This window comes from Borostomias antarcticus (genome assembly GCF_949987555.1).
Source record: "Borostomias antarcticus genome assembly, chromosome: 27".
NCBI classification, from domain to species: Eukaryota; Metazoa; Chordata; class Actinopteri; order Stomiiformes; family Stomiidae; genus Borostomias; species Borostomias antarcticus.
The window spans coordinates 7,197,977-7,220,476 of record NC_140260.1 but is presented as its reverse complement, the minus strand read 5'-3'; the positions used below and the strand labels follow the sequence as shown (position 1 = coordinate 7,220,476).

The 22,500-nt window shown below is 51.8% G+C and overlaps 2 protein-coding genes across 4 annotated transcripts in view; both read left to right on the top strand.

Moving 5' to 3' along the window:
- Window positions 1–22,500, top strand: part of LOC311326379 (major histocompatibility complex class I-related gene protein-like) — a 356,702-nt gene that overhangs the window by 19,210 nt on the left and 314,992 nt on the right. For 2 of the 3 annotated variants that reach the window (XM_084459268.1, XM_084459267.1), the window contains exons 7-8: window positions 328–366; window positions 635–2,023. In XM_084459268.1, coding sequence (XP_084315394.1) covers window positions 328–366; window positions 635–696 — 101 coding nt within the window. In that variant the 3' untranslated portion in view covers window positions 697–2,023. The remainder of the gene's footprint in view (window positions 1–327; window positions 367–634; window positions 2,024–22,500) is intronic. The other variant, XM_084459269.1, reaches the window with a different exon arrangement.
- LOC311326434 (uncharacterized protein) lies at window positions 13,318–20,774 on the top strand (the record flags this gene model as incomplete). Its single annotated transcript, XM_084459327.1, has 3 exons — window positions 13,318–13,392; window positions 20,286–20,527; window positions 20,629–20,774. The coding sequence occupies exons 2-3, from the start codon at window positions 20,302–20,304 to the stop codon at window positions 20,772–20,774; spliced, it is 372 nt and encodes a 123-aa protein (XP_084315453.1). The 5' UTR covers window positions 13,318–13,392; window positions 20,286–20,301.

Sequence of the window (22,500 nt, the reverse complement as noted above, 5' to 3'; positions counted from 1 at the left end):
AACTGGTCTGGTTGTTCCTCAGTTTAACTGGTCTGGTTGTTTCTCAGTTTAACTGGTCTGGTTGTTCCTCAGTTTAACTGGTCTGGTTGTTCCTCAGTTTAACTGGTCTGGTTGGTCCTCAGTTTAACTGGTCTGGTTGTTCCTCAGTTTAACTGGTCTGGTTGTTTCTCAGTTTAACTGGTCTGGTTGGTCCTCAGTTTAACTGGTCTGGTTGTTCCTCAGTTTAACTGGTCTGGTTGTTCCTCAGTTTAACTGGTCTGGTTGTTCCTCAGTTTAACTGGTCTGGTTGGTCCTCAGTTTAACTGGTCTGGTTGTTTCTCCATGTAGCTTCTGATGTCGGATCTCCCTCCTCCAATAACATCACACGTACGTACACACACACACACACACACACACACACACACACACACACACACACACACACACACAGTGACATATTCATCATAGTAAACAGCATAGTGAACTGTATGACCTGCTAGTTGTCCTAATTTGTCCTAAATGTAAAATCACCATCAACATGAATTCAGTGTTTACACTGTTGTTATTTACCTTGTTGTTCTGTGTGTGTGTGTGTGTGTGTGTGTGTGTGTGTGTGTGTGTGTGTGTGTGTGTGTGTGTGTGTGTGTCCTCACAGAAGAGCAGCAGAAACTAGGGGAGGAAATAGAGACAAGTCAACTAACTGAACAATCAGATTAATATGCAGCGCAGCACGAAGACAAATTTACCCAAAACAGCTGATGATGATGTCAATAGATGACTAATGAATCAGCTGTGTCTCTGATGATGTCAATAGATGACTAATGAATCAGCTGTGTCTCTGATGATGTCAATAGATGACTAATAAAACATCTGTGTCTCTGATGATGTCAATAGATGATTAATGAATCAGCTGTGTCTCTGATGATGTCAATAGATCATTAATGAGGCCTGCATGACTGTCATAATTTGATAGAAATTATATTTCAATTTGATCTGAGGATTTGTAGTTTGCAAACACAAGTGACACAAGCAAATATGCCATTTCTTTCTTTCAAATATATAGAAAAATACATTTATTTTCCTGGTTTATCAAGTATGTTTTCTCTCTGTTTCTGCACTGCTTCCTGCTGTCATACTGTAAATATGATCATTAGTAGGGCGTGTCTTCTCAGATGAGGTCACCTGACTCTGTCCTATCAGGAGCGGGGTGATGATGTCACGGTCATGTTTAGACCACAGCCCAGTCTGTCCGTCCAGATGAACACATTCCTCTGTGTTGATCCGTCTCTCAACACTGACAGAAGAATCCTACAGTTTGACCATAGAGATTACGTTGATACTGTCTATCTGGGCTTGGTTTAATACTCAGCTCTGATTGGCTACAGAAGCGTGTATTCATTCTGGAGAACCACTCTCCCTCCAAGCTGGGGTTAGGGTTGGGCTGACCCCCCCTCTCTGGTGCCTGTCTTCTCCTCAGAGGACCCTGATGCTCTGCTACATCTCTGTAAAGCTCAGTGATGCTCTGCTACATCTCTGTAAAGCTCAGTGATGCTCTGCTACATCTCTGTAAAGCTCAGTGATGCTCTGCTACATCCCTGTAAAGCTCAGTGATGCTCTGCTACATCTCTGTAAAGCTCAGTGATGCTCTGCTACATCTCTGTAAAGCTCACTGATGCTCTGCTACATCTCTGTAAAGCTCAGTGATGCTCTGCTACATCTCTGTAAAGCTCAGTGATGCTCTGCTACATCTCTGTAAAGCCGTTACCCGTCTCAAACTACCGTCACTATTCACCTGTTTAGTAACTTTAACATGTTGGGAGAGGTTGTCTTTTATGTGCTTGTGGGAGCTTTTTATTTTTATTATTATGTGTTGTGAACTGATCTTACATTTCCAATCGTATGTGTGAATACTTTCAGTTCTCAAAATAATCAAATCAGTAATCAAAATAGATTTGATTTTCTGTTCTATTAGAAATAGATTTGATTTTCTGTTCTATTAGAAATAGATTGCCTATTTTCCCTCGTCTACAACATCCTGTTAAAGGTTTATTCTGTTATTCTGTATTCTCTTAGAAATAAAATGGGTTTGATAAGTCAACTTGAGTGTTTATTTTGTGTTTCTTATTGTGTTGATAAGGAGCTCGGGAGTTTCATCCAGTTAACAGACAGTTGGGCTCTCCCACCTCCCAAAGGATGAATGAAGGACTCCTCCACTTCCCAAACTCCAGGGGAACCCCTGACTACAGAGAGGACAAGAGTTCTTGTGATGGTTTGGTTAGGGACCCAGGCGCAACAGGAAAGGAGGAGGCAAGGGACGGTAAAGCCCGGAGGGGCGATTTAATAAGATAACACAAAGGGGCAGCCACAAAAGAGGATGCCAAAAAATATAATAGGATAGAAATAATAGGTCTAAACTGTCACTAAATAATAAATGTCCTTGGCTCAAGGGAGCCGGAGGGATCGGGAGGTGGAGCCGGGTGAGGGCTCTGCTAGCTGGTACACTCAGCAGAGGGGGTCCAGGAAACTGGAGAGACGAGGAGGAGAGGCAGGGTGAGTGATGGTAATCACGAGCAGGAAACGAGAAAAAGCACTACAAAAATACAGGTAAGTAATGTCGTAGGCTAGGCTATACTTTACCACATATGTTATGGTAAGATCTGGCGATGAGTGGAGTGTAGACCAGGTTCTTGTAGGGGTTGAAGGTGATTGCAGAACGAGGGACAGGTGTGGTGATGATGAATTGGAAACCGGTGAGTAGGGCCGCGCCCGCGTCATCGTCGGAGACGAGCGCGCCGTTCTTGTCGTTGCGCACGGGCCGATGTGCTGGGCATGTCGGGATCCGACTCTTCGTCACCGGAGTGGGAGGAGACTGCCGAGTCCGCGGAGCTGGCCGGAGACGGGGAACGCCCGGTAGTGGGGGGAAACTCCGGAGAGTCAGAGCGTTGCATGCCTGGGCCGATGCGACGCGCGGTAGAGCGCGTAGGACGCCCCGAGCGCGCAGCGGGCCCAGAGGGGAGAGAGGGAGGCGGTTGTGGAGGCAAGGGCACGCGAGCCGTAACAGGACCCCCCCCCCCCCGAGGGGAGCCACCTGGCGACCGACCGGGTGCGTCAGGATGGGCCCGGTAGAAGTCCCGGAGGAGAGACGGGTCCATGATGAGCTGCCTGGAGATCCAGCTGCACTCCTCGGGGCCGTACCCCTCCCAATCTGCGAGGTATTGGAATCCCCGACCCCGGCGGCGCACCTTCAGCAGCCGCCGAACCATCCACTGGGGATGCCCGTCGACCATCTGGGGAGGCGGAGGAGCTGGGGCAGAAGGCATGAGGGGACTCGAGGAGACAGGCTTGACCTTGGACACGTGGAACACAGGGTGTACCCGCATGGAAGCAGGGAGCTTAAGGCGTACCGCAGCTGGGTTCAGGACACGGTCGATCTCGAAGGGCCCAACGAAGCGCGGAGCCAGCTTCCTGGAGGGGACCTGGAGCGGAAGGTCAGCGGTGGAGAGGTAGACTCGTTGACCGGGCCGGTACGCCGGAGCAGGAGTGCGGCGGCGGTTGGCCCCACGGCAGGAGCGCTCGTTGGAGCGGAGCAGGGCCCTGCGGACCTCCCTCCAGACACGGCGACGGAGGTGGGCCTGGACGGAGGGGACGGAGGCCTCCGACTCCTGGAGAGAGAACAGCGGGGGCTGGTACCCGAGGGATGACTCGAACGGAGACCTGCCAGTGGCAGCGCTGGTCAGGGCATTGAGGGAGTATTCGACCCAGGGCAGGTCCTTGCTCCAGGAGGTGGGGTGGAGAGCCGACACACAGCGGAGAGCGGACTCCAGGCTCTGGTTGGCCCGTTCGGCCTGGCCGTTGGTCTGCGGGTGGTAGCCAGAGGAGAGGCTGATGGTGGCGCCTATCTCCCTGCAGAAGGCCCTCCAGACCTGGGAGGTGAATTGAGGCCCACGGTCCGAGACAATGTCCCTGGGGAGGCCGTGGAGCCGGTAGACGTGCTGGACGAGGAGCTCGGCGGTCTCCGCAGAGGACGGGAGCTTGGGGAGCGCCACCAGGTGGACCGCCTTGGAGAACCGGTCCACCACGGTGAGGATGACCGTGTTGCCCCTGGAGGGGGGAAGACGGGTGATGAAGTCCAGGGCGATGTGGGACCAGGGACGGCTGGGGACCGGGAGAGGACACAGGAGGCCAGCCGGGGGCTGGTGGGACGCCTTGCTGCGGGAGCAGACGGGACAGGCGACAACAAACTCCCGGACGTCGGACCTCATGGAGGGCCACCAGAACCGTCGGCTCAGGAAGGAAAGGGTGCGGTGAACCCCGGGATGGCACGCAAACCGGCTGGCATGACCCCACTGGAGCACCCGGGACCGGACCAAGTCGGGCACGAAGAGCCGGCGAGGAGGGACATTGGCCGGACTGGGATGGGCGCGTTGGGCCTGCCTCACCACTGCCTCGATGTTCATGGTAATCACCCCTATGACACGTGAGGCCGGCAGGATGGTCTCGGGCGCCTCGGGCGCATGGAGGCAGGACAGTGCGTCGGCCTTGGCGTTGCGGGAGCCGGGCCGGAATGTGAGGGTAAAATCGAACCTCCCGAGGAACTGTGACCACCGCGCCTGGCGGGAGTTGAGGCGCTTGGCCGCCCGGATGAAGGTCAGGTTCTTGTGGTCCGACCAGACGAGGGTGGTGTGTTCCACGCCCTCAAGCCAGTGGCGCCACTCCTCCAAGGCCCCCACCACCGCCAACAACTCCCTGTTCCCGATGTCGTAATTGACCTCAGCTGGGGTGAACCGGCGGGAGAGGAAGGCACAGGGGTGCAACTTCTGGTCCTCCACTGACCGCTGGGACAGAACAGCACCGATGCCTGTGTCCGATGCGTCCACCTCGACCACGAACTGCCTGGAGGGGTCAGGATGGAGAAGGACCGGAGCGGTGGTGAAGCGCTCCTTGAGCGCGGAGAAGGCGGCGCTGGCAGCCGGTGTCCAGACGAACGGACGCAGGGATGAGGTGAGGTGGGTGAGGGGACCTGCTACCCGGCTGTAGTCCCGTATGAAACGGCGGTAAAAGTTAGCGAAGCCAAGGAAGCTCTGGAGTTGCCTCCGGGTAGTGGGTTGAGGCCATTCGACCACGGTCTTGATTTTGCGGGGGTCGGGTCGCGTCAGGCCTCCCTCCACAATAAGCCCCAGGAACTCCACTGACGAGGAGTGAAAGGTGCACTTCTCCGCCTTAATGTACAGGCGGTTCTCCCGGAGACGCTGGATGACCATGCGGACGTGTTGGACGTGCTCCTCAGCGCTCCTGGAGAATACAAGGATGTCGTCCAGGTAGAGGACCACAAACACGTCCAGCATGTCCCTGAGCACGTCGTTCATAAGGGCCTGGAAGACGGCGGGGGCGTTGGTGAGGCCGAAGGGCATGACGAGGTACTCGTAGTGGCCACGGGAGGTCTTGAAGGCGGTCTTCCATTCGTCCCCCTCACGGATACGCACCAGGTGATAAGCGTTTCTGAGGTCCAACTTGGTGAAGATGGTGGCACTGATGAGGGGTTCAAAGTTGGAGCTCATGAGGGGGAGTGGGTATTTGTTCTTCACCGTGATGTTGTTGAGCAGCCTGTAGTCGATGCACGGCCTCAGATCTCCTCCCTTCTTCTTTACAAAGAAGAACCCCGCTGCCACCTGGGATCGAGATGGTCGGATGAGACCCTCGGCCAAGCACTCGGAGATGTAGGTGTCCATGGCTGCTTTCTCTGGGAGGGAGAGGTTGTAGAGACGACTGGCTGGGAGAGGGGCGCCAGGGTGGAGCTCGATGGCGCAGTCGTAGGGTCGATGAGGGGGGAGTGTGCGGGCGCGCTCCTTACTGAAGGCCTCTCCGAGGTCGTGGTACATCGAAGGGACCGTGGAGAGGTCCGGAGGAGCGGGACGGGGCCGGTCAACCCGAGTGGAGGTCTGAGCAGCTCGGAGGCAGCGGGCGTGGCAGGTGGTGCTCCAGCTGAGGATGTGCCCCGAGCTCCAGCAGACATGAGGGGTGTGGAGTTCCAGCCAGGGCCTCCCTAGGATGAATGGAGCGTCGGGAGAGTGGATGACGAAGGGGCGGACGTCCTCCACGTGGTTTCCCGAGACCGTGAGGGTGAGGGGCAGGGTCCGGTGCGTGATGGGGCCCATGGGATGGCCATCCAGGGCGAAAGCCGAGAGGGGCCTCTCCAGAGGGGAGAGAGGGAGCGCCGCTTTGTGGGCGAACTGGACGTCCACGAAGTTCTCGTCGGCACCGGAGTCGATGAGGGCAGGGACGGAGAGCGTGTGCCCCTGCCAGGCGAGGGTGACAGTGAACCTGGTGGCACGGGTCCGGGATTGGGGATGGATGAGCCGGCTTACCCGGTACCCCCTGGCGAGTGAGCCTACTCTTTTTGCCGCCCTGGGAGGCACAGAGGGAAAAGGAGTCGACGGCGTGCGCTGGGCTAGCGCAGTATATGCACAGTCCGTTCAGACTCCGGTGCTCACGCTCTGCGGGGGTCAGTCGGGTTGCATGGATTCCTCTCCAGCGGTGTTTGGGGGGGCGAGGGAGGCCGGGACAGGCCGAGAGAGACCGGTAGAGGGAGGTGGAGACGGTCTGGGTGCGCTGTGGTGTTGGTGCGCCCGCTCGCGCCTGCGTTCCCGGTCGCGCTCGTCTATGGCTATGGAGAGGAAGACGAGTTGGTTCAGGGTCGCTGGTCTGTCTCTTACAGACAGGCTGTCCTTCATGGCGTCCCCCAGGCCCTGTCGGAAGGCGCTGTACAGTGCAGACTCGTTCCAGGAGCAACGGGCAGCGAGGATGCGGAACTCCGTGGCGTAGTCCGCTACTGAGCTGGAACCCTGGGTGAGGGCGGAGAGAGCAGCGTCCGCGTCCTGTCCATGGACGTCGTGGGCAAACACGGTCCTGAATTCTGTCACGAAGGCAGTGTAGTCCTGCATGTAGGCAGCTGCGCCCTCGCGACCCGCCATGACCCAGCGGCGAGCCCGTCCCGTGGTGAGGTTGGCGATGTAGGCTATACGAGCAGACGCAGTGGAGTACATACTTGGCTGGAGATCAAACACGCACTCACACTGCATGAGGAACTCCCGGCAGAGGGTGAACGTCCCGTCGTAGGGGGCCGGGGAGGCGAGATGGGGCTCCCGGTTTGGTGGAGCGGTGGGTTTCAGGAACGGAGCCAGGCGGGCACTGAGCGCGGTGACCTGGTCGGACAGGGTGCAGACCAGAGTAGCGAGGCCCCTCAGTCGCTCGTCCTGGGCTTGCTGTTGGGCGGATACCTGCTGCAGTTGCTCAGCTTGGGTCTGTTGGAGGGCTTGGAGTAGTCCGGGAGGTGCAGGTCTCTCCTCCATGTTGGCTGGGTCCAAACTGGCCAGATCTTACTGTGATGGTTTGGTTAGGGACCCAGGCGCAACAGGAAAGGAGGAGGCAAGGGACGGTAAAGCCCGGAGGGGCGATTTAATAAGATAACACAAAGGGGGAGCCACAAAGGGGGAGCCACAAAAGAGGATGCCAAAAAATATAATAGGATAGAAATAATAGGAGCCACTAAACTGCCACTAAATAATAATAAATGTCCTTGGCTCAAGGGAGCCGGAGGGATCGGGAGGTGGAGCCGGGTGAGGGCTCTGCTAGCTGGTACACTCAGCAGAGGGGGTCCAGGAAACTGGAGAGACGAGGAGGAGAAGCAGGGTGAGTGATGGTAATCACGAGCAGGAAACGAGAAAAAGCACTACAAAAATACAGGTAAGTAATGTCGTAGGCTAGGCTATACTTTACCACATATGTTATGGTAAGATCTGGCGATGAGTGGAGTGTAGACCAGGTTCTTGTAGGGGTTGAAGGTGATTGCAGAACGAGGGACAGGTGTGGTGATGATGAATGGGAAACCGGTGAGTAGAGCCGCGCCCGCGTCATCGTCGGAGACGAGCGCGCCGTTCTTGTCGTTGCGCACGGGCCGATGTGCTGGGCATGTCGGGATCCGACTCTTCGTCACCGGAGTGGGAGGAGACTGCCGAGTCCGCGGAGCTGGCCGGAGACGGGGAACGCCCGGTAGTGGGGGGAAACTCCGGAGAGTCAGAGCGTTGCATGCCTGGGCCGAGGCGACGTGCGGTAGAGCGCGTAGGACGCCCCGAGCGCGCAGCGGGCCCAGAGGGGAGAGAGGGAGGCGGTTGTGGAGGCGAGGGCATGCGAGCCGTAACAGTCGGACTAGAAAGTGAGCGCTGTGTTCGTGATAATAAAAGAGACATCAAGATGTACTACGGTGTGATCTTTATTATACACGGATGACCAAAATATAGGCCTACTGAGGATAACATGGAACAACAAGAAAACTCAACAGATTGTTTTGCACTGGGTGCATCTTGTTTCATACAGTGGGCTTATGAAGTGAGGAATACTGTAGCCTATGTCCCATCTCGAAACTTGAGGGAAGTGGAATCTGAGATTTTAAGGATGTTCAATGGTCAATAAAATGGCTTTAAGAATGAAGAAGTTGTTATTCTGTCATTTCTACTCAACCAGAATTTATGTGGTTTGGTCAAAATAACCATCCCGATTTATTTATTGCTCCTACGTTTACACGCACAGAACTGTCATGTATTCATACAGCGATGCATACCAATACAGTTTCTGCCTCATTATTAGTGATGGGAAACAGAGTTTTGGTGCATTGGGTCTGCACGCTGCCTGTTTGCATCTTACCTGACGGGCCGCTCCTATCAGGTGACATGGAGAGGTTTGATGTCGGAACCATGTCTGACTACGGGGGTTCCACAAGGGTCTGTCCTGGGTCCTCTCCTCCCCCCCCCCCTCTACACTACTTCTCTGGGTATATTACACTCACAGTCATCCATGATTGGATGGAATAAGTAGATGCGGGTCAATTTGATAGACTGCTAGACTACAGATAGTAAATTGCCAGATTGAGAACCTTATGTCTGGTTTTGTACCTATAGGAACTGGAATGAGGAATTGATTAGTGCTGAACAGATATTGTAAGAACAAGCAATAACAAGAATTCCAATGTAGAGTACCTGTACCTGGTTTTATATGGCGAATAAAAGTTATATTCTTGTACCTGTCCTGGGAGAACTGATGTGTCACAAGCGCCCCCTCTACTGGCAATAGACCTCAAATGCATGATGGCATGTAGTCATGAAATTAGTTACATTAAGCCGGATGGTATTTATTTACGCACAGCACAAACCTGACTATTCAATCCACAATGCATTCACTCACTCCCTCTTCCCAGTTCTGCGGCTGGGGGTGTGGCCTCTCAGGTGGGAGAGCTGGGGGTGTGGCCTCTCAGGTGGGAGAGCTGGGGGTGTGGCCTCTCAGGTGGGAGAGCTGGGGGTGTGGCCTCTCAGGTGGGAGAGCTGGGGGTGTGGCCTCTCAGGTGGGAGAGCTGGACCAGGACAGGTAGTTGTTGTGTGTGTGCAGGATCCTCATAGCGATGACGCTCATGGCCAGCTGGAGGCCCAGGACCACCTCCGCAAACTGGGGGGCGCTTTAATGGCCACACGGTGACATCTTATAGCTTATCTCTCACCGGATCATGGGCTATGCACTCGGGTGCTCGGGGTCCGGAGCGCAGTGGAGCGCCTAGTCTTGGGCTTGTTTCAAATATGGAATATAATATGTAATATATAATATGAATGATTCATAGAGATCGATTATCCTCATTTAATATGGCATGGGTGGGGGGGGAGTGTCACTGCTGTTGAGTGATATATTACATGTTTTGGGGATAACCCTCCAGCTGAGCAACCGTATCTCACGACTTTTCGTTCCAGCCAAAACGAAAAGTAATCTATTGAATCGCTCTACACAGAACGAATTTCATAACAATTTCGCTCTGGACAGAACGAAACTTTAGCCCATGTATTTCTATGGACACGTGCACGCATGCGTGGAGGCGCTCGGGCAGCGAGCATAGAGGCGTGCGTGCGCGCGCAGGGGTATTGTGATATGCGGAGCGCGCCCACAAAGCGCCGTCCGATGCAATTAAGAGAACTTGAGGACAGTAACTATAAAAACATTTTTTTATTTAGACATGACAATAATAATAATAAAAAATAATAATAAAAACACATTGCGTTGCCCATTATGGCACAGATGGTGAGGTCAGGTCCTTCCCTGGTCCTTGGCGCGGTTCTTCTTCCCCGGAACGCGGGATCGCAGCACGGTGAGGGGTTTGGCCAGGAACTGCTGCATCGCCGCCCTGCCGGTCTTCAGAGTGGACCGCGGCGTCTCTGGGGTCACTGGGATGCTGTGCGCTTCTTCCGCCAATCCGGACTGAGCACCGGCGGGGCGCGTGTGTCCCGTCGGACAAGGCGAGCGAGCGCCACATCCAGTCTCTCCGCCGGTCCCCTTGTGAAACAGAGACTCCCCTCCGCCGGTCCCCTTGTGAAACAGAGACTCCCCTCCGCCGGTCCCCTTGTGGAACAGAGACTCCCCTCCGCCGGTCCCCTTGTGGAACAGAGACTCCCTGCGCCTCGTGGACGGGCTCTCCGAGAGCGCGCAGAACCCGTACGGCGTGGGGACTTTGTCCACGTGCGACAGGGTCATGGCCGCTCGTGTGGACGGGTCAACGAGGTCGTCTTTCTCGTGATGGCGGTGGTGGTGAAGTCTGATCTTCGTCGCCGGTGAAAGAAGACTGATAAACCGGGAGGACGGAGACAGGTGCCGGTTCTGCTTGGGGCTGCACGGAGCCAGCAGTCTCGTGCGGTCCGTTTGAGAGGCCTGTCTTCTGGACCGAGGAGACAGGAACAGAGGAGACAGAACCAGAGGGCTCCTGGACGGGATGATGAACGAGGGAATCCGGTCTGGAGTCAGGGGCAAGTTTCGCAGGGAGACGGCAGCCTTTGACGCATACATGATTAAACGTCCTTGCGTATATCCCGCCAAACGCCTGGCCAACTTCCTCTTATAGACACACCTCTGGCCACGTGACTTGAATCTGAATCAATTAGTCCATGTGGTTTACACTCGGCTACTGACGTCATACAACTGTGAATGTCGTTAATAGACCAGACCAGCGTGCTTTCAACACATTGGTTAGGCTATATGATATATTGCTATAGATATGATATGATGAACATGTTTTCTAATTACAATTTTCCAGTAAAACGGGCCCGTTGCACCAAAGTAGAATGAAGATATCCCGGATAGCTGGGCTGGGATGTAGCCAATCACAACGAGAGCAGCTGCCTTAATTGGTTGCGGCGTAATTCGCCCCAATTGAGCAAGAGCTTTTAATGGAGGCGTATGAGGTGGTCAACAACACTCATTCAAAAATGAATTACGACGATAAACCCAGAGGGAGCGAGGGTAGCAAACTATCTCAGACCAACTGGATGCGTGAGTAAGCTAGCCCACACATGCACCCGCATTGGTCCACTGAAACCAGGACAATTCCAAACCAAGGAGTTAGTTAACACCCCTGAAAACTAGGACATTTACTGAAAATGCGAGTTAAATGATAGAAAAATGTACCTTTATGTCTTCGCTGTTTCAATAGGCTATATGTAAGCAATATAGAATCATACACGTGTGTGTAATTCAGTCTGTGTGGCTGTATGGCCACATTCTAAAACACACAACACACTATCGGTAGGTCTATATGCACTGTAACACAATCATTGCATTAATCATGGTTCTCCTCCCCCCCCAGCTCCAACGAGACAAGTGATTTGAATAAAAGTATGTTGCGTCGTAGGCCTACATTATTTCTGTTGAAGTGAGACTGCAATAGTGGACAGAGAACAATACGTTTTACATTATTTCACTCGACTTGGGCCTATAATATTGTTGGTGCTTATTCCTACACTGCCCATGCCTGTACTGAATGTGGCTAAACTAGTGTGCTTAATACAGTTTATAATTTTTCTTTTTATCTGTGTGTATACAGGTGCATCTCAGAAAATTTGAATATCGTAAGTTCATTATTTTCCGTATTTTAGGCCAAATTCAAAAAGTGAAACTTTATAGATTCATTACACATGTAGTGAAATATTTCAAGGCTGATTGCCTCCATGTTGCTCCACGTTGATGCAGTAATTTGTGCAAAAGGAGCCATGACCAAGTATTGAGTGTATAAATGAACATACTGAACATACTGTACAATCATAAAGATTAAAACAAAAAAGGCTTGAAATATTTCACTTTGTGTAATGGATCTAGAATAAATGAAAGTTTCACTTTTTGAATTAAATTATAATGAACTATGAACTACTATATGAACTACTATCTGAAAAGTAATGATCTTTTATTCTAATTTTCTGAGATGCACCTGTACAGGTGGGCTACTGCATATATCCATATGTCTTTACTCTGTATTAATTTGTGGCGTATAGATTTGTCTTGCATGCGCATGTATTTCATTGTGCACACATGCAGGGTGCATTACCTTTGTGAATGTATTTATTCTTGCGTTGTGGTAGGCTATGCTTTGATTCTGGGCTTTCCATCTTGTACAGCACTTTGTGACTCCGTTTTGAATGATGGTCTCAAAATGATGGCTTTTATTTATTTATTTGCTTTGATCTATCCTTATACAATAATGGACCATGCATGTTACTCCTCCATGTGTAGGTTTTATTTGGCTTTGGTGATGGACTGCACTCATATAGCGCTTTTATCCGAAGCACTTTACAATGAAGGCCTCTCATTCACCCACCATTGACGGAGCTGCCATGCAAGGTGCTAGCCTGGTCATTGGGAGTAATTTGGGTTCAGTGTCTTTGCCCAAGGACACTTCGACATGTGGACAGGAGGAGCCGGGATTCGAACCGTCGACCCTACATTGGACGACCCCCTCTACCTCCTGAGAGCCGCCCCGCGCTATTTGTGTTGATCGGACCTGCCTATTGACCCTTTGCTGAATAATATTATGGACAGCTCAGTCGGCACGGCCTATAACCGTGTCAATCACTATCACGTGAAATTTAATAACATGTATGAATAGGCTGTATGATTGTAAAATAATGGTCACGGTGTTTAAATAATGACAGCAGGCCTACTTCACTGGATGGTAATATGTAAAGAGCAGTGGGATAACTAATGAACACATTGGTTTCTGAACGGAGTGACTGAGATATGGATCCTGGTCTCGAGCAGGCTATCTCCACGGGATACATCTCCATGGTGACTTATACCATCACATATGGGACATGCTTCCATGCAACCGGATCACGGCTCCCTCAGCCAGGACCACCGGGAAACCCCATCCTAACCCCCTATCCAGGTTTAGTGCCCCAGGGTGAACACGTCATTACTGTTATCGATCTCGTGCGGACGCGGAACTGTTCTTGCGGCGTGTGTTTCATGACGGAGCTTTGACCGTGCGACACCCGGAAGTAGGACCGTCAATGTAGTTTTCCTTGTTTGCTGCAGATGGGACTGGACCTGTGGCGGGTAAGGTCCGTTGTGTTTGAAAAACACACGTTCACAACTTCATATCATCATGACACGTTGCTCTACCTTCTGTAGAAGTAATTAGACAGTTGTCTGTAACTCATTGGCCAGGCTTCTTCTGAAAGACTGGTTACCTGGTTCCATAAAGCTAGCTAGCCTGCGAGCTAAGGCACATCCGTCACAACTCATAACTAACGTGACTTTGACTTGCATTGTATTATAGTTTGTAATAATTTATCCCATTGTGCTTTTCAATTGAGCAAACAGTCAGGTGTGATCCTCCCTTCTCCCTGCTGAATCATGTGTGTTAGCCTAGGCAGTAGCACATTGATCAGGGGAGGGGAGCTAATATTTATATAATAATAACGTTTTATTATCATAACGTTACCTTGCTAAACTTGACACATTAATTTAGCATGCGTCACTTAAGTTTAGCTAGCTAACATGAGCTATCTAGCAAACGTGATTGACTGCTACCCTAACTTGGTTAAGTGATATAATGCTGTTTATACCATGGTCTGGGTTAATACTCTCTTCTGATTGGTCTGGGTTTATACTCGTTCCTGATTGGCTGGTCTGGGTTAATACTCTTTCCTGATTGGCCAGCAGACGTGCGTTAAAACCGTGTATATATGTAGTTCGGCTGAAGTTTAATTACCGATCTAAATCAATGCGCCGGTTTTGACAGCAGCTCAAATGAGCTCATCCCATAGCCTGCTGTACCATTGAGCTCATCCCATAGCCTGCTGTCCCATTGAGCTCATCCCATAGCCTGCTGGACCATTGAGCTCATCCCATAGCCTGCTGGACCATTGAGCTCATCCCACAGCCTGCTGTCCCATTGAGCTCATCCCATAGCCTGCTGTACCATTGAGCTCATCCCATAGCCTGCTGTACCATTGAGCTCATCCCATAGCCTGCTGTACCATTGAGCTCATCCCATAGCCTGCTGTACCATTGAGCTCATCCCACAGCCTGCTGTCCCATTGAGCTCATCCCATAGCCTGCTGTACCATTGAGCTCATCCCATAGCCTGCTGTACCATTGAGCTCATCCCATAGCCTGCTGTCCCATTGAGCTCATCCCATAGCCTGCTGTACCATTGAGCTCATCCCATAGCCTGCTGTACCATTGAGCTCATCCCATAGCCTGCTGTACCATTGAGCTCATCCCATAGCCTGCTGGACCATTGAGCTCATCCCATAGCCTGCTGTCCCATTGAGCTCATCCCATAGCCTGCTGTACCATTGAGCTCATCCCACAGCCTGCTGTCCCATTGAGCTCATCCCATAGCCTGCTGTACCATTGAGCTCATCCCATAGCCTGCTGTCCCATTGAGCTCATCCCATAGCCTGCTGGACCATTGAGCTCATCCCACAGCCTGCTGTCCCATTGAGCTCATCCCATAGCCTGCTGTACCATTGAGCTCATCCCATAGCCTGCTGTCCCATTGAGCTCATCCCATAGCCTGCTGTACCATTGAGCTCATCCCATAGCCTGCTGTACCATTGAGCTCATCCCATAGCCTGCTGTACCATTGAGCTCATCCCATAGCCTGCTGTACCATTGAGCTCATCCCACAGCCTGCTGTCCCATTGAGCTCATCCCATAGCCTGCTGTACCATTGAGCTCATCCCATAGCCTGCTGTCCCATTGAGCTCATCCCATAGCCTGCTGGACCATTGAGCTCATCCCACAGCCTGCTGTCCCATTGAGCTCATCCCATAGCCTGCTGTACCATTGAGCTCATCCCATAGCCTGCTGTCCCATTGAGCTCATCCCATAGCCTGCTGTACCATTGAGCTCATCCCATAGCCTGCTGTACCATTGAGCTCATCCCATAGCCTGCTGTACCATTGAGCTCATCCCATAGCCTGCTGTACCATTGAGCTCATCCCATAGCCTGCTGTACCATTGAGCTCATCCCACAGCCTGCTGTACCATTGAGCTCATCCCATAGCCTGCTGTACCATTGAGCTCATCCCACAGCCTGCTGTACCATTGAGCTCATCCCACAGCCTGCTGTACCATTGAGCTCATCCCATAGCCTGCTGTACCATTGAGCTCATCCCATAGCCTGCTGTACCATTGAGCTCATCCCATAGCCTGCTGTACCATTGAGCTCATCCCATAGCCTGCTGGACCATTGAGCTCATCCCATAGCCTGCTGTCCCATTGAGCTCATCCCATAGCCTGCTGTACCATTGAGCTCATCCCACAGCCTGCTGTCCCATTGAGCTCATCCCATAGCCTGCTGTACCATTGAGCTCATCCCATAGCCTGCTGGACCATTGAGCTCATCCCATAGCCTGCTGTACCACTGAGCTCATCCCATAGCCTGCTGGACCATTGAGCTCATCCCATAGCCTGCTGGACCATTGAGCTCATCCCATAGCCTGCTGGACCATTGAGCTCATCCCATAGCCTGCTGGACCATTGAGCTCATCCCATAGCCTGCTGTACCATTGAGCTCATCCCATAGCCTGCTGTACCATTGAGCTCATCCCATAGCCTGCTGTACCATTGAGCTCATCCCATAGCCTGCTGTACCATTGAGCTCATCCCATAGCCTGCTGTACCATTGAGCTCATCCCACAGCCTGCTGTACCATTGAGCTCATCCCATAGCCTGCTGGACCATTGAGCTCATCCCATAGCCTGCTGTACCATTGAGCTCATCCCATAGCCTGCTGTACCATTGAGCTCATCCCATAGCCTGCTGGACCATTGCTAGCTAGCCATGAACGAAGTGTTGGATACTGCATATTTGCTGTGCAACGCATCCATTGTCCAGTATTCAAATCTATTTGCCAACAAACTCTTTATGATAGCCAGACACCTCACTGTCCCCAAATCAAAAACTCTTTATGATAGCCAGACACCTCACTGTCCCCAAATCAAAAACAGTTTTTTCACTTCGTGTTACTTTTGGAGTTGAGGACAATCGGGCTATCATAGATAGTTTGTTGGCAACTAGGTTTGACAGCTGGATGATTTATATGTTGCACAGCAAATATGCAGTAGCCTACACTTCTCTCATTGCTATCTAGCAATATCAGGTACTACAGTCATAGATATATGGGTACAGTAGCTACAGTCATAGATATATGGGTACAGTAGCTACAGTCATAGATATATGGGTACAGTAGCTAGTCATAGATATATGGGTACAGTAGCTACAGTCATAGATATATGGGTACAGTAGCTACAGTCATAGATATATGGGTACAGTAGCTACACTCATAGATATATGGGTACAGTAGCTACAGTCATAGATATATGGGTACAGTAGGCTATGGAATAGCTAGTTGGGGTTGCTAGGCTCATTGTTTGGTTGCTAGGTCGTATCCAGGGTTGAGAGACATTGCTGAAAGAAAACGGACACTTTTCATTAGGTGGGATAGCTTGTAGAAGCTTGTAGCTTGTAGAAGCTAGCCCAACGTGTGATATTCACACTATTTCTTTCTTTCTTTATTATAGTTCTCCCCAGTTTTTTGAACCTCAACTAGTTCTTCATACTTTGTGCTAGAAACTTCATTCAAACTTTAAAATGTTCATGATGTTTAGCTGTTTCAGGGATCCATTCAGTTTTTTTTAATAGTTTTTATAGTTTTTTAGAAATTTAACTTTTAAAACTATTTTTTGTCCCATTGAAACAGCTTGAAACTGCTTTTGGAATGTTCAGTAACTTTATGTTTTTAGAGTGGTGGCAGCAGTTGCTTTGAAAATATTTACACATTTTGTAAACTGCTGGCACTCCTACAGTTTTGAAAGCTCACACACATATTATACATCAAAATGTTCACACAACTGTGCTGATTCGTATAATATAAGTATCTAAGCTGTGTGACTTCGTTTTCACTCTATGATGATTTGTTCGGGAACTGCACTCCCCATTGAAACATATGGCTTTTGAGCTGTTAATTTTGCATTTTTACTCTTTTTCTAACTTGTCGTTATGCCTACAGTTTTAACAGCTCATACACATATTATATATAGAAATGTTCACACAACTGTGCTGATTCGTACACTGTAAGTATCTAAGCTGTGTGGCTTACCGTTTTTGAGGTATGACGATTTGTTCGGCAACTGCGCTCCCCATTGAAACATATGGTGCCGCACTAACTTCTGAGCTGCTAATTTTACATTTTTACCCTTTTTCTAACTTGTCGCCATGCCTACAGTGTTTAAGCTATACAGACATATTATACATAGAAATGTTCTGTAAGTTCTCAGGATTCCTATGGTGTCAATATATAAGCTGTAAAAATTTATAGTTTTCGCGATAGAGCTGTCTGAAGCGGACCATGTCTAGAATCAGAGTGTCAGTTGGGATTAGAGTGGTGGCAGCTGTTGCTTTTTTTGAATTTGTGTGCATGTGCAGCCTCTCTTAAAGGTACAGGCACCCTTTTATAACTAATGTGGTAGCACAGAACTCAGCCAAAGTGGAATAGAGACACATGATCTTCACTGGTGGGGGGCGGTGGGTAGCCCGGAGAGGAGTACACCGTCCCTGACTGGCTATGACCAAAAAGGGCGGAGCCTCGCCACCACACCACTATTCACACCACAGAACCCACTTTTCAGCCCCTAAGTGGGCTAAAGACACACAGTCTTTAATGGTGGATGCGTGGAAATTGCCCCGAGGTCACTGTACTGTCCCCGAATAGCTGTGACCCAAGAGGGCGGAGCCTAACCAGCACGCCACTATCCACGCCACGGGCCCCACAACTCAGCCCCTGAGTGGGCTAGAGACACAGTCTTCACCGGTGGAGTCAGGTAGGTGGCCCGGAGAGGGGTACGCTGTCCCCAACCAGCTCTGACCTGAGGGGGCGGAGTCTTGCCTCCACGCCACAGACCCCACAATTCAGCCCCTGAGTGGGCTAGAGACGCAGGGTCTTCACCGGTGGGTGCATGGAGATTGCCTGGTCCGTAGTAGTTCTAGCAGTGGCTGTTACATACAGCTGCAGCAGCTAGCCCACCTCACATTTTCTCCAGGAAATGTACTTTCTAGTTTCACTTATTGTTCCAAACCCATGTTAACTATTGGATGTCATCGCTGTTACTCCAAGAAATATTATATTCAATTTGTAATTCCATAGCAGCGTGATTTAGCAGTTAGGGACTATAATGACACTCAGCAATGAGCAACACATAAATAACATTTCTTTATATTTTAATGTAGAATGCGATTAAATGGCACATTTATTTGTCTTTGGTATGTGAGGCCATGGTATAAGCGGGATAATCAACTCATAGGTGTGCGTTAAACGGTTTTAAGGCACTCCGCTTTGCGTCGGGTGGTTCTTCGCCTCCACGTCGTGCCTTAAAACCGCATTTTAACACACCTACTGGTTGATTATCCCCTACATGTAACAGTAACTATAGTTGGAAGTGAGTATGGTGACAGCGTCTCTGCTAATGCTGTGTGTTTGAGGAGAGGAAGCCACTGCAGACACCTCTTCCTCTACTTTCTCCCCTTTCTCTCTTCCTCTACTCTCTCCCCCTCTCTCTCTCCTTCTGCTCTCTCCCCTTTCTCTCTCCCCCTCTCTCTCTCTCTCCCTCTCTCTCCCCCTCTCTCTCCCCCTCTCTCTCTCTCTCTCCCCCCCTCTGCTCTCTCTCCCTCTGAGGGAGAACTCTTTGGTTCTCGGGTTCTGATGTGCTTTTTATTTTGAGGTTGGATGTTACTTGTATGATTTTTATCTTGTGACAGAAGGACAGTGGGGTAAACGGGCCTGGTTTTGGAAATAAGTTTCTTTTAAAATTCTAAAATTCTCTCTCCCTCTGCTCTATCTCTCCCTCGCCCCCCCTCTGCTCACTCCCCCCTCTGCTCTCTCCCCCTCTCTCTCTCTCTCCCCCTCTGCTCTTTCTCTCCCTCTGCCCCCCCTCTGCTCTCTCTCTCTCTCCCCCCCTCTGCTCTCTCTCCCTCTGCTGCCCCCCCTGCTCTCTCCCCCTCTGCTCTCTCTCGCTCCCTCTGCTCTCTCTCCCCCCCTCTGCTCTCTCTCTCTCCCTCTGCTCTCTCCCTCTCTCTCTCTCTCCCCCCCTCTGCTCTCTCTCCCCCCCTCTGCTCTCTCTCTCTCCCTCTGCTCCCCCCCTGCTCTCTCCCCCTCTGCTCTCTCCCTCTCTCTGCTCTCTCTCTCTCCCTCTGCTCCCCCCCCTGCTCTCTCCCCCTCTGCTCTCTCCCTCTCTCTCTCGCTCCCTCTGCTCTCTCCCTCTCTCTCTCGCTCCCTCTGCTCTCCCCCCCTCTGCTCTCCCCCCCTCTGCTCTCGCTCTCGCTCTCTCTCTCTCTCTCTCTCTCTCTCCCTCTCTCTCTCCCCCCCTCTGCTCTCTCCCCCCTCTCTCTCTCTCTCTCTCTCTCTCCCTCCCTCTCTCTCTCTCCCCCTCTGCTCTCTCTCTCTCTCTGCTCTCCCCCCTTTACTCTCTCCCCCTCTCTCTCTCTCTTTCCCTCTGCTCTCCCCCCTCTACTCTCTCCCCCTCTCTCTCTCCCCCTCTTTCTCTCTCTACCCCTCTCTCTCCCCTCTGCTCTCTCCCTCTCTCTCTCCCCCTCTGCTCTCTCTCTTTCTCTCTCTCTCCCTCTGCTCTCCCCCCTCTACTCTCTCCCCCTCTCTCTCTCTCCCCCTCTTTCTCTCTCTCCCCCTCTCTCTCCCCACTGCTCTCTCCCTCTATCCCTCTCTCTCCCCCTCTGCTCTCTCCCCCTTCTCTCTCTTCCCGTCTGCCCCCCCCCCCTCTCCCTCCTCTCCTCCCTCCCCCTCTCTCTCTCCCTCCTCTTCTTTCTCCCCCCTCTCTCTCCCCCCTCTCCTCCCTCCCCCTCTCTCTCTCCCCCCTCTCCTCCCTCCCCCTCTCTCTCTCCCCCCTCTCTCTCTCCCTCCTCTCCTCCCTCCCCCTCTCTCTCAGGTGATGCTGCTGAGCTATGAGCCTGGTCCGCAAGCGGAAGTCCAGTTCTGTGAAGGTGGGAGGTGCCTCCAAGGCTGCCCGCACGGAGACAGTGGAGTCTGCGGCATCCCACGATGCACCTGAATCACTTCCTGAAGAGAGGCGCCGGGAGGAGGAGGAGGGCCCGAGCACGTCTCCGTGGTTCAAGGCCGCGAAGGTCAAATGTCACGGCCAGGGTGCCGGCCCAGACTCGGACACCGAGGGTCAGTGAAAGGGAGGACGATGATGATGATGATGATGGTGATGTGTAGCTGGGAGGCAGGTGCAGACGGTGGATGATCTCTGTCCTGTGTGTCGTGTGCAGGTTGTGTGGCGAGTACAGAGGCGGGGTCCGTCTTGTGCTCCAGCCCCGCCCGGCCCCGCCCTCAGACAGAGGAGGACACCACCGACACAGACCTGCTGGTGATCATCATGGGTGAGGGACCTAAACCCACAGGGTTCCCTCTCTAGACCAGGGTTCCCTCTCTAGACCAGGGTTCTCTCTCTCTAGACCAGGGTTCTCTCTCTAGACCAGGGTTCCCTCTCTAGACCAGGGTTCCCTCTCTAGACCAGGGTTCCCTCTCTAGACTAGACCAGGGTTCCCTCTCTAGACCAGGGTTCTCTCTCTAGACCAGGGTTCTCTCTCTAGACCAGGGTTCCCTCTCTAGACCAGGGTTCCCTCTCTAGACCAGGGTTCCCTCTCTAGACCAGGGTTCCCTCTCTAGACCAGGGTTCTCTCTAGACCAGGGTTCTCTCTCTAGACCAGGGTTCCCTCTCTAGACCAGGGTTCTCTCTCTAGACCAGGGTTCCCTCTCTAGACCAGGGTTCTCTCTCTCTAGACCAGGGTTCTCTCTCTCTAGACTAGGGTTCTCTCTCTCTAGACCAGGGTTCTCTCTCTAGACCAGGGTTCTCTCTCTCTAGACCAGGGTTCTCTCTCTAGACCAGGGTTCTCTCTCTAGACCAGGGTTCTCTCTCTAGACCAGGGTTCTCTCTAGACCAGGGTTCTCTCTCTAGACCAGGGTTCCCTCTCTAGACCAGGGTTCTCTCTCTCTAGACCAGGGTTCTCTCTCTAGACCAGGGTTCTCTCTCTAGACCAGGGTTCTCTCTCTAGACCAGGGTTCTCTCTCTAGACCAGGGTTCTCTCTCTAGACCAGGGTTCTCTCTCTCTAGACCAGGGTTCCCTCTCTAGACCAGGGTTCCCTCTCTAGACCAGGGTTCTCTCTCTAGACCAGGGTTTCCTCTCTAGACCAGGGTTCTCTCTCTAGACCAGGGTTCTCTCTCTAGACCAGGGTTCTCTCTCTAGACCAGGGTTCTCTCTCTAGACCAGGGTTCTCTCTCTAGACCAGGGTTCCCTCTCTAGACCAGGGTTCTCTCTCTAGACCAGGGTTCCCTCTCTAGACCAGGGTTCTCTCTCTAGACCAGGGTTCTCTCTCTAGACCAGGGTTTACTCTCTAGACCAGGGTTCTCTCTCTAGACCAGGGTTCTCTCTCTAGACCAGGGTTCTCTCTCTAGACCAGGGTTCTCTCTCTAGACCAGGGTTCTCTCTCTAGACCAGGGTTCTCTCTCTCTAGACCAGGGTTCCCTCTCTAGACCAGGGTTCCCTCTCTAGACCAGGGTTCTCTCTCTAGACCAGGGTTCCCTCTCTAGACCAGGGTTCTCTCTCTAGACCAGGGTTCTCTCTCTAGACCAGGGTTCTCTCTCTAGACCAGGGTTCTCTCTCTAGACCAGGGTTCTCTCTCTAGACCAGGGTTCCCTCTCTAGACCAGGGTTCTCTCTCTAGACCAGGGTTCCCTCTCTAGACCAGGGTTCTCTCTCTAGACCAGGGTTCTCTCTCTAGACCAGGGTTTACTCTCTAGACCAGGGTTCTCTCTCTAGACCAGGGTTCTCTCTCTAGACCAGGGTTCTCTCTCTAGACCAGGGTTCTCTCTCTAGACCAGGGTTTCTCTTAGGGGAGTGCCAGGCCTCAGACAAGCCTTAATATTAGTAGACAAATAGTTGTGTAAGAATCATGTTATTGACAGGTCACACAGCAATCTAACAAAATACATGATTATATCTGATGAAGGGCCAAAAATCCTTGTATTCACGGCACTGTTATACTATATAAACTCAATAAATGAATCACAGACTATAAATCGTGTCAACTACACTGGAGAACGCCTCATTGGCCCCTAACTTACACCTGATGGAATTTGCG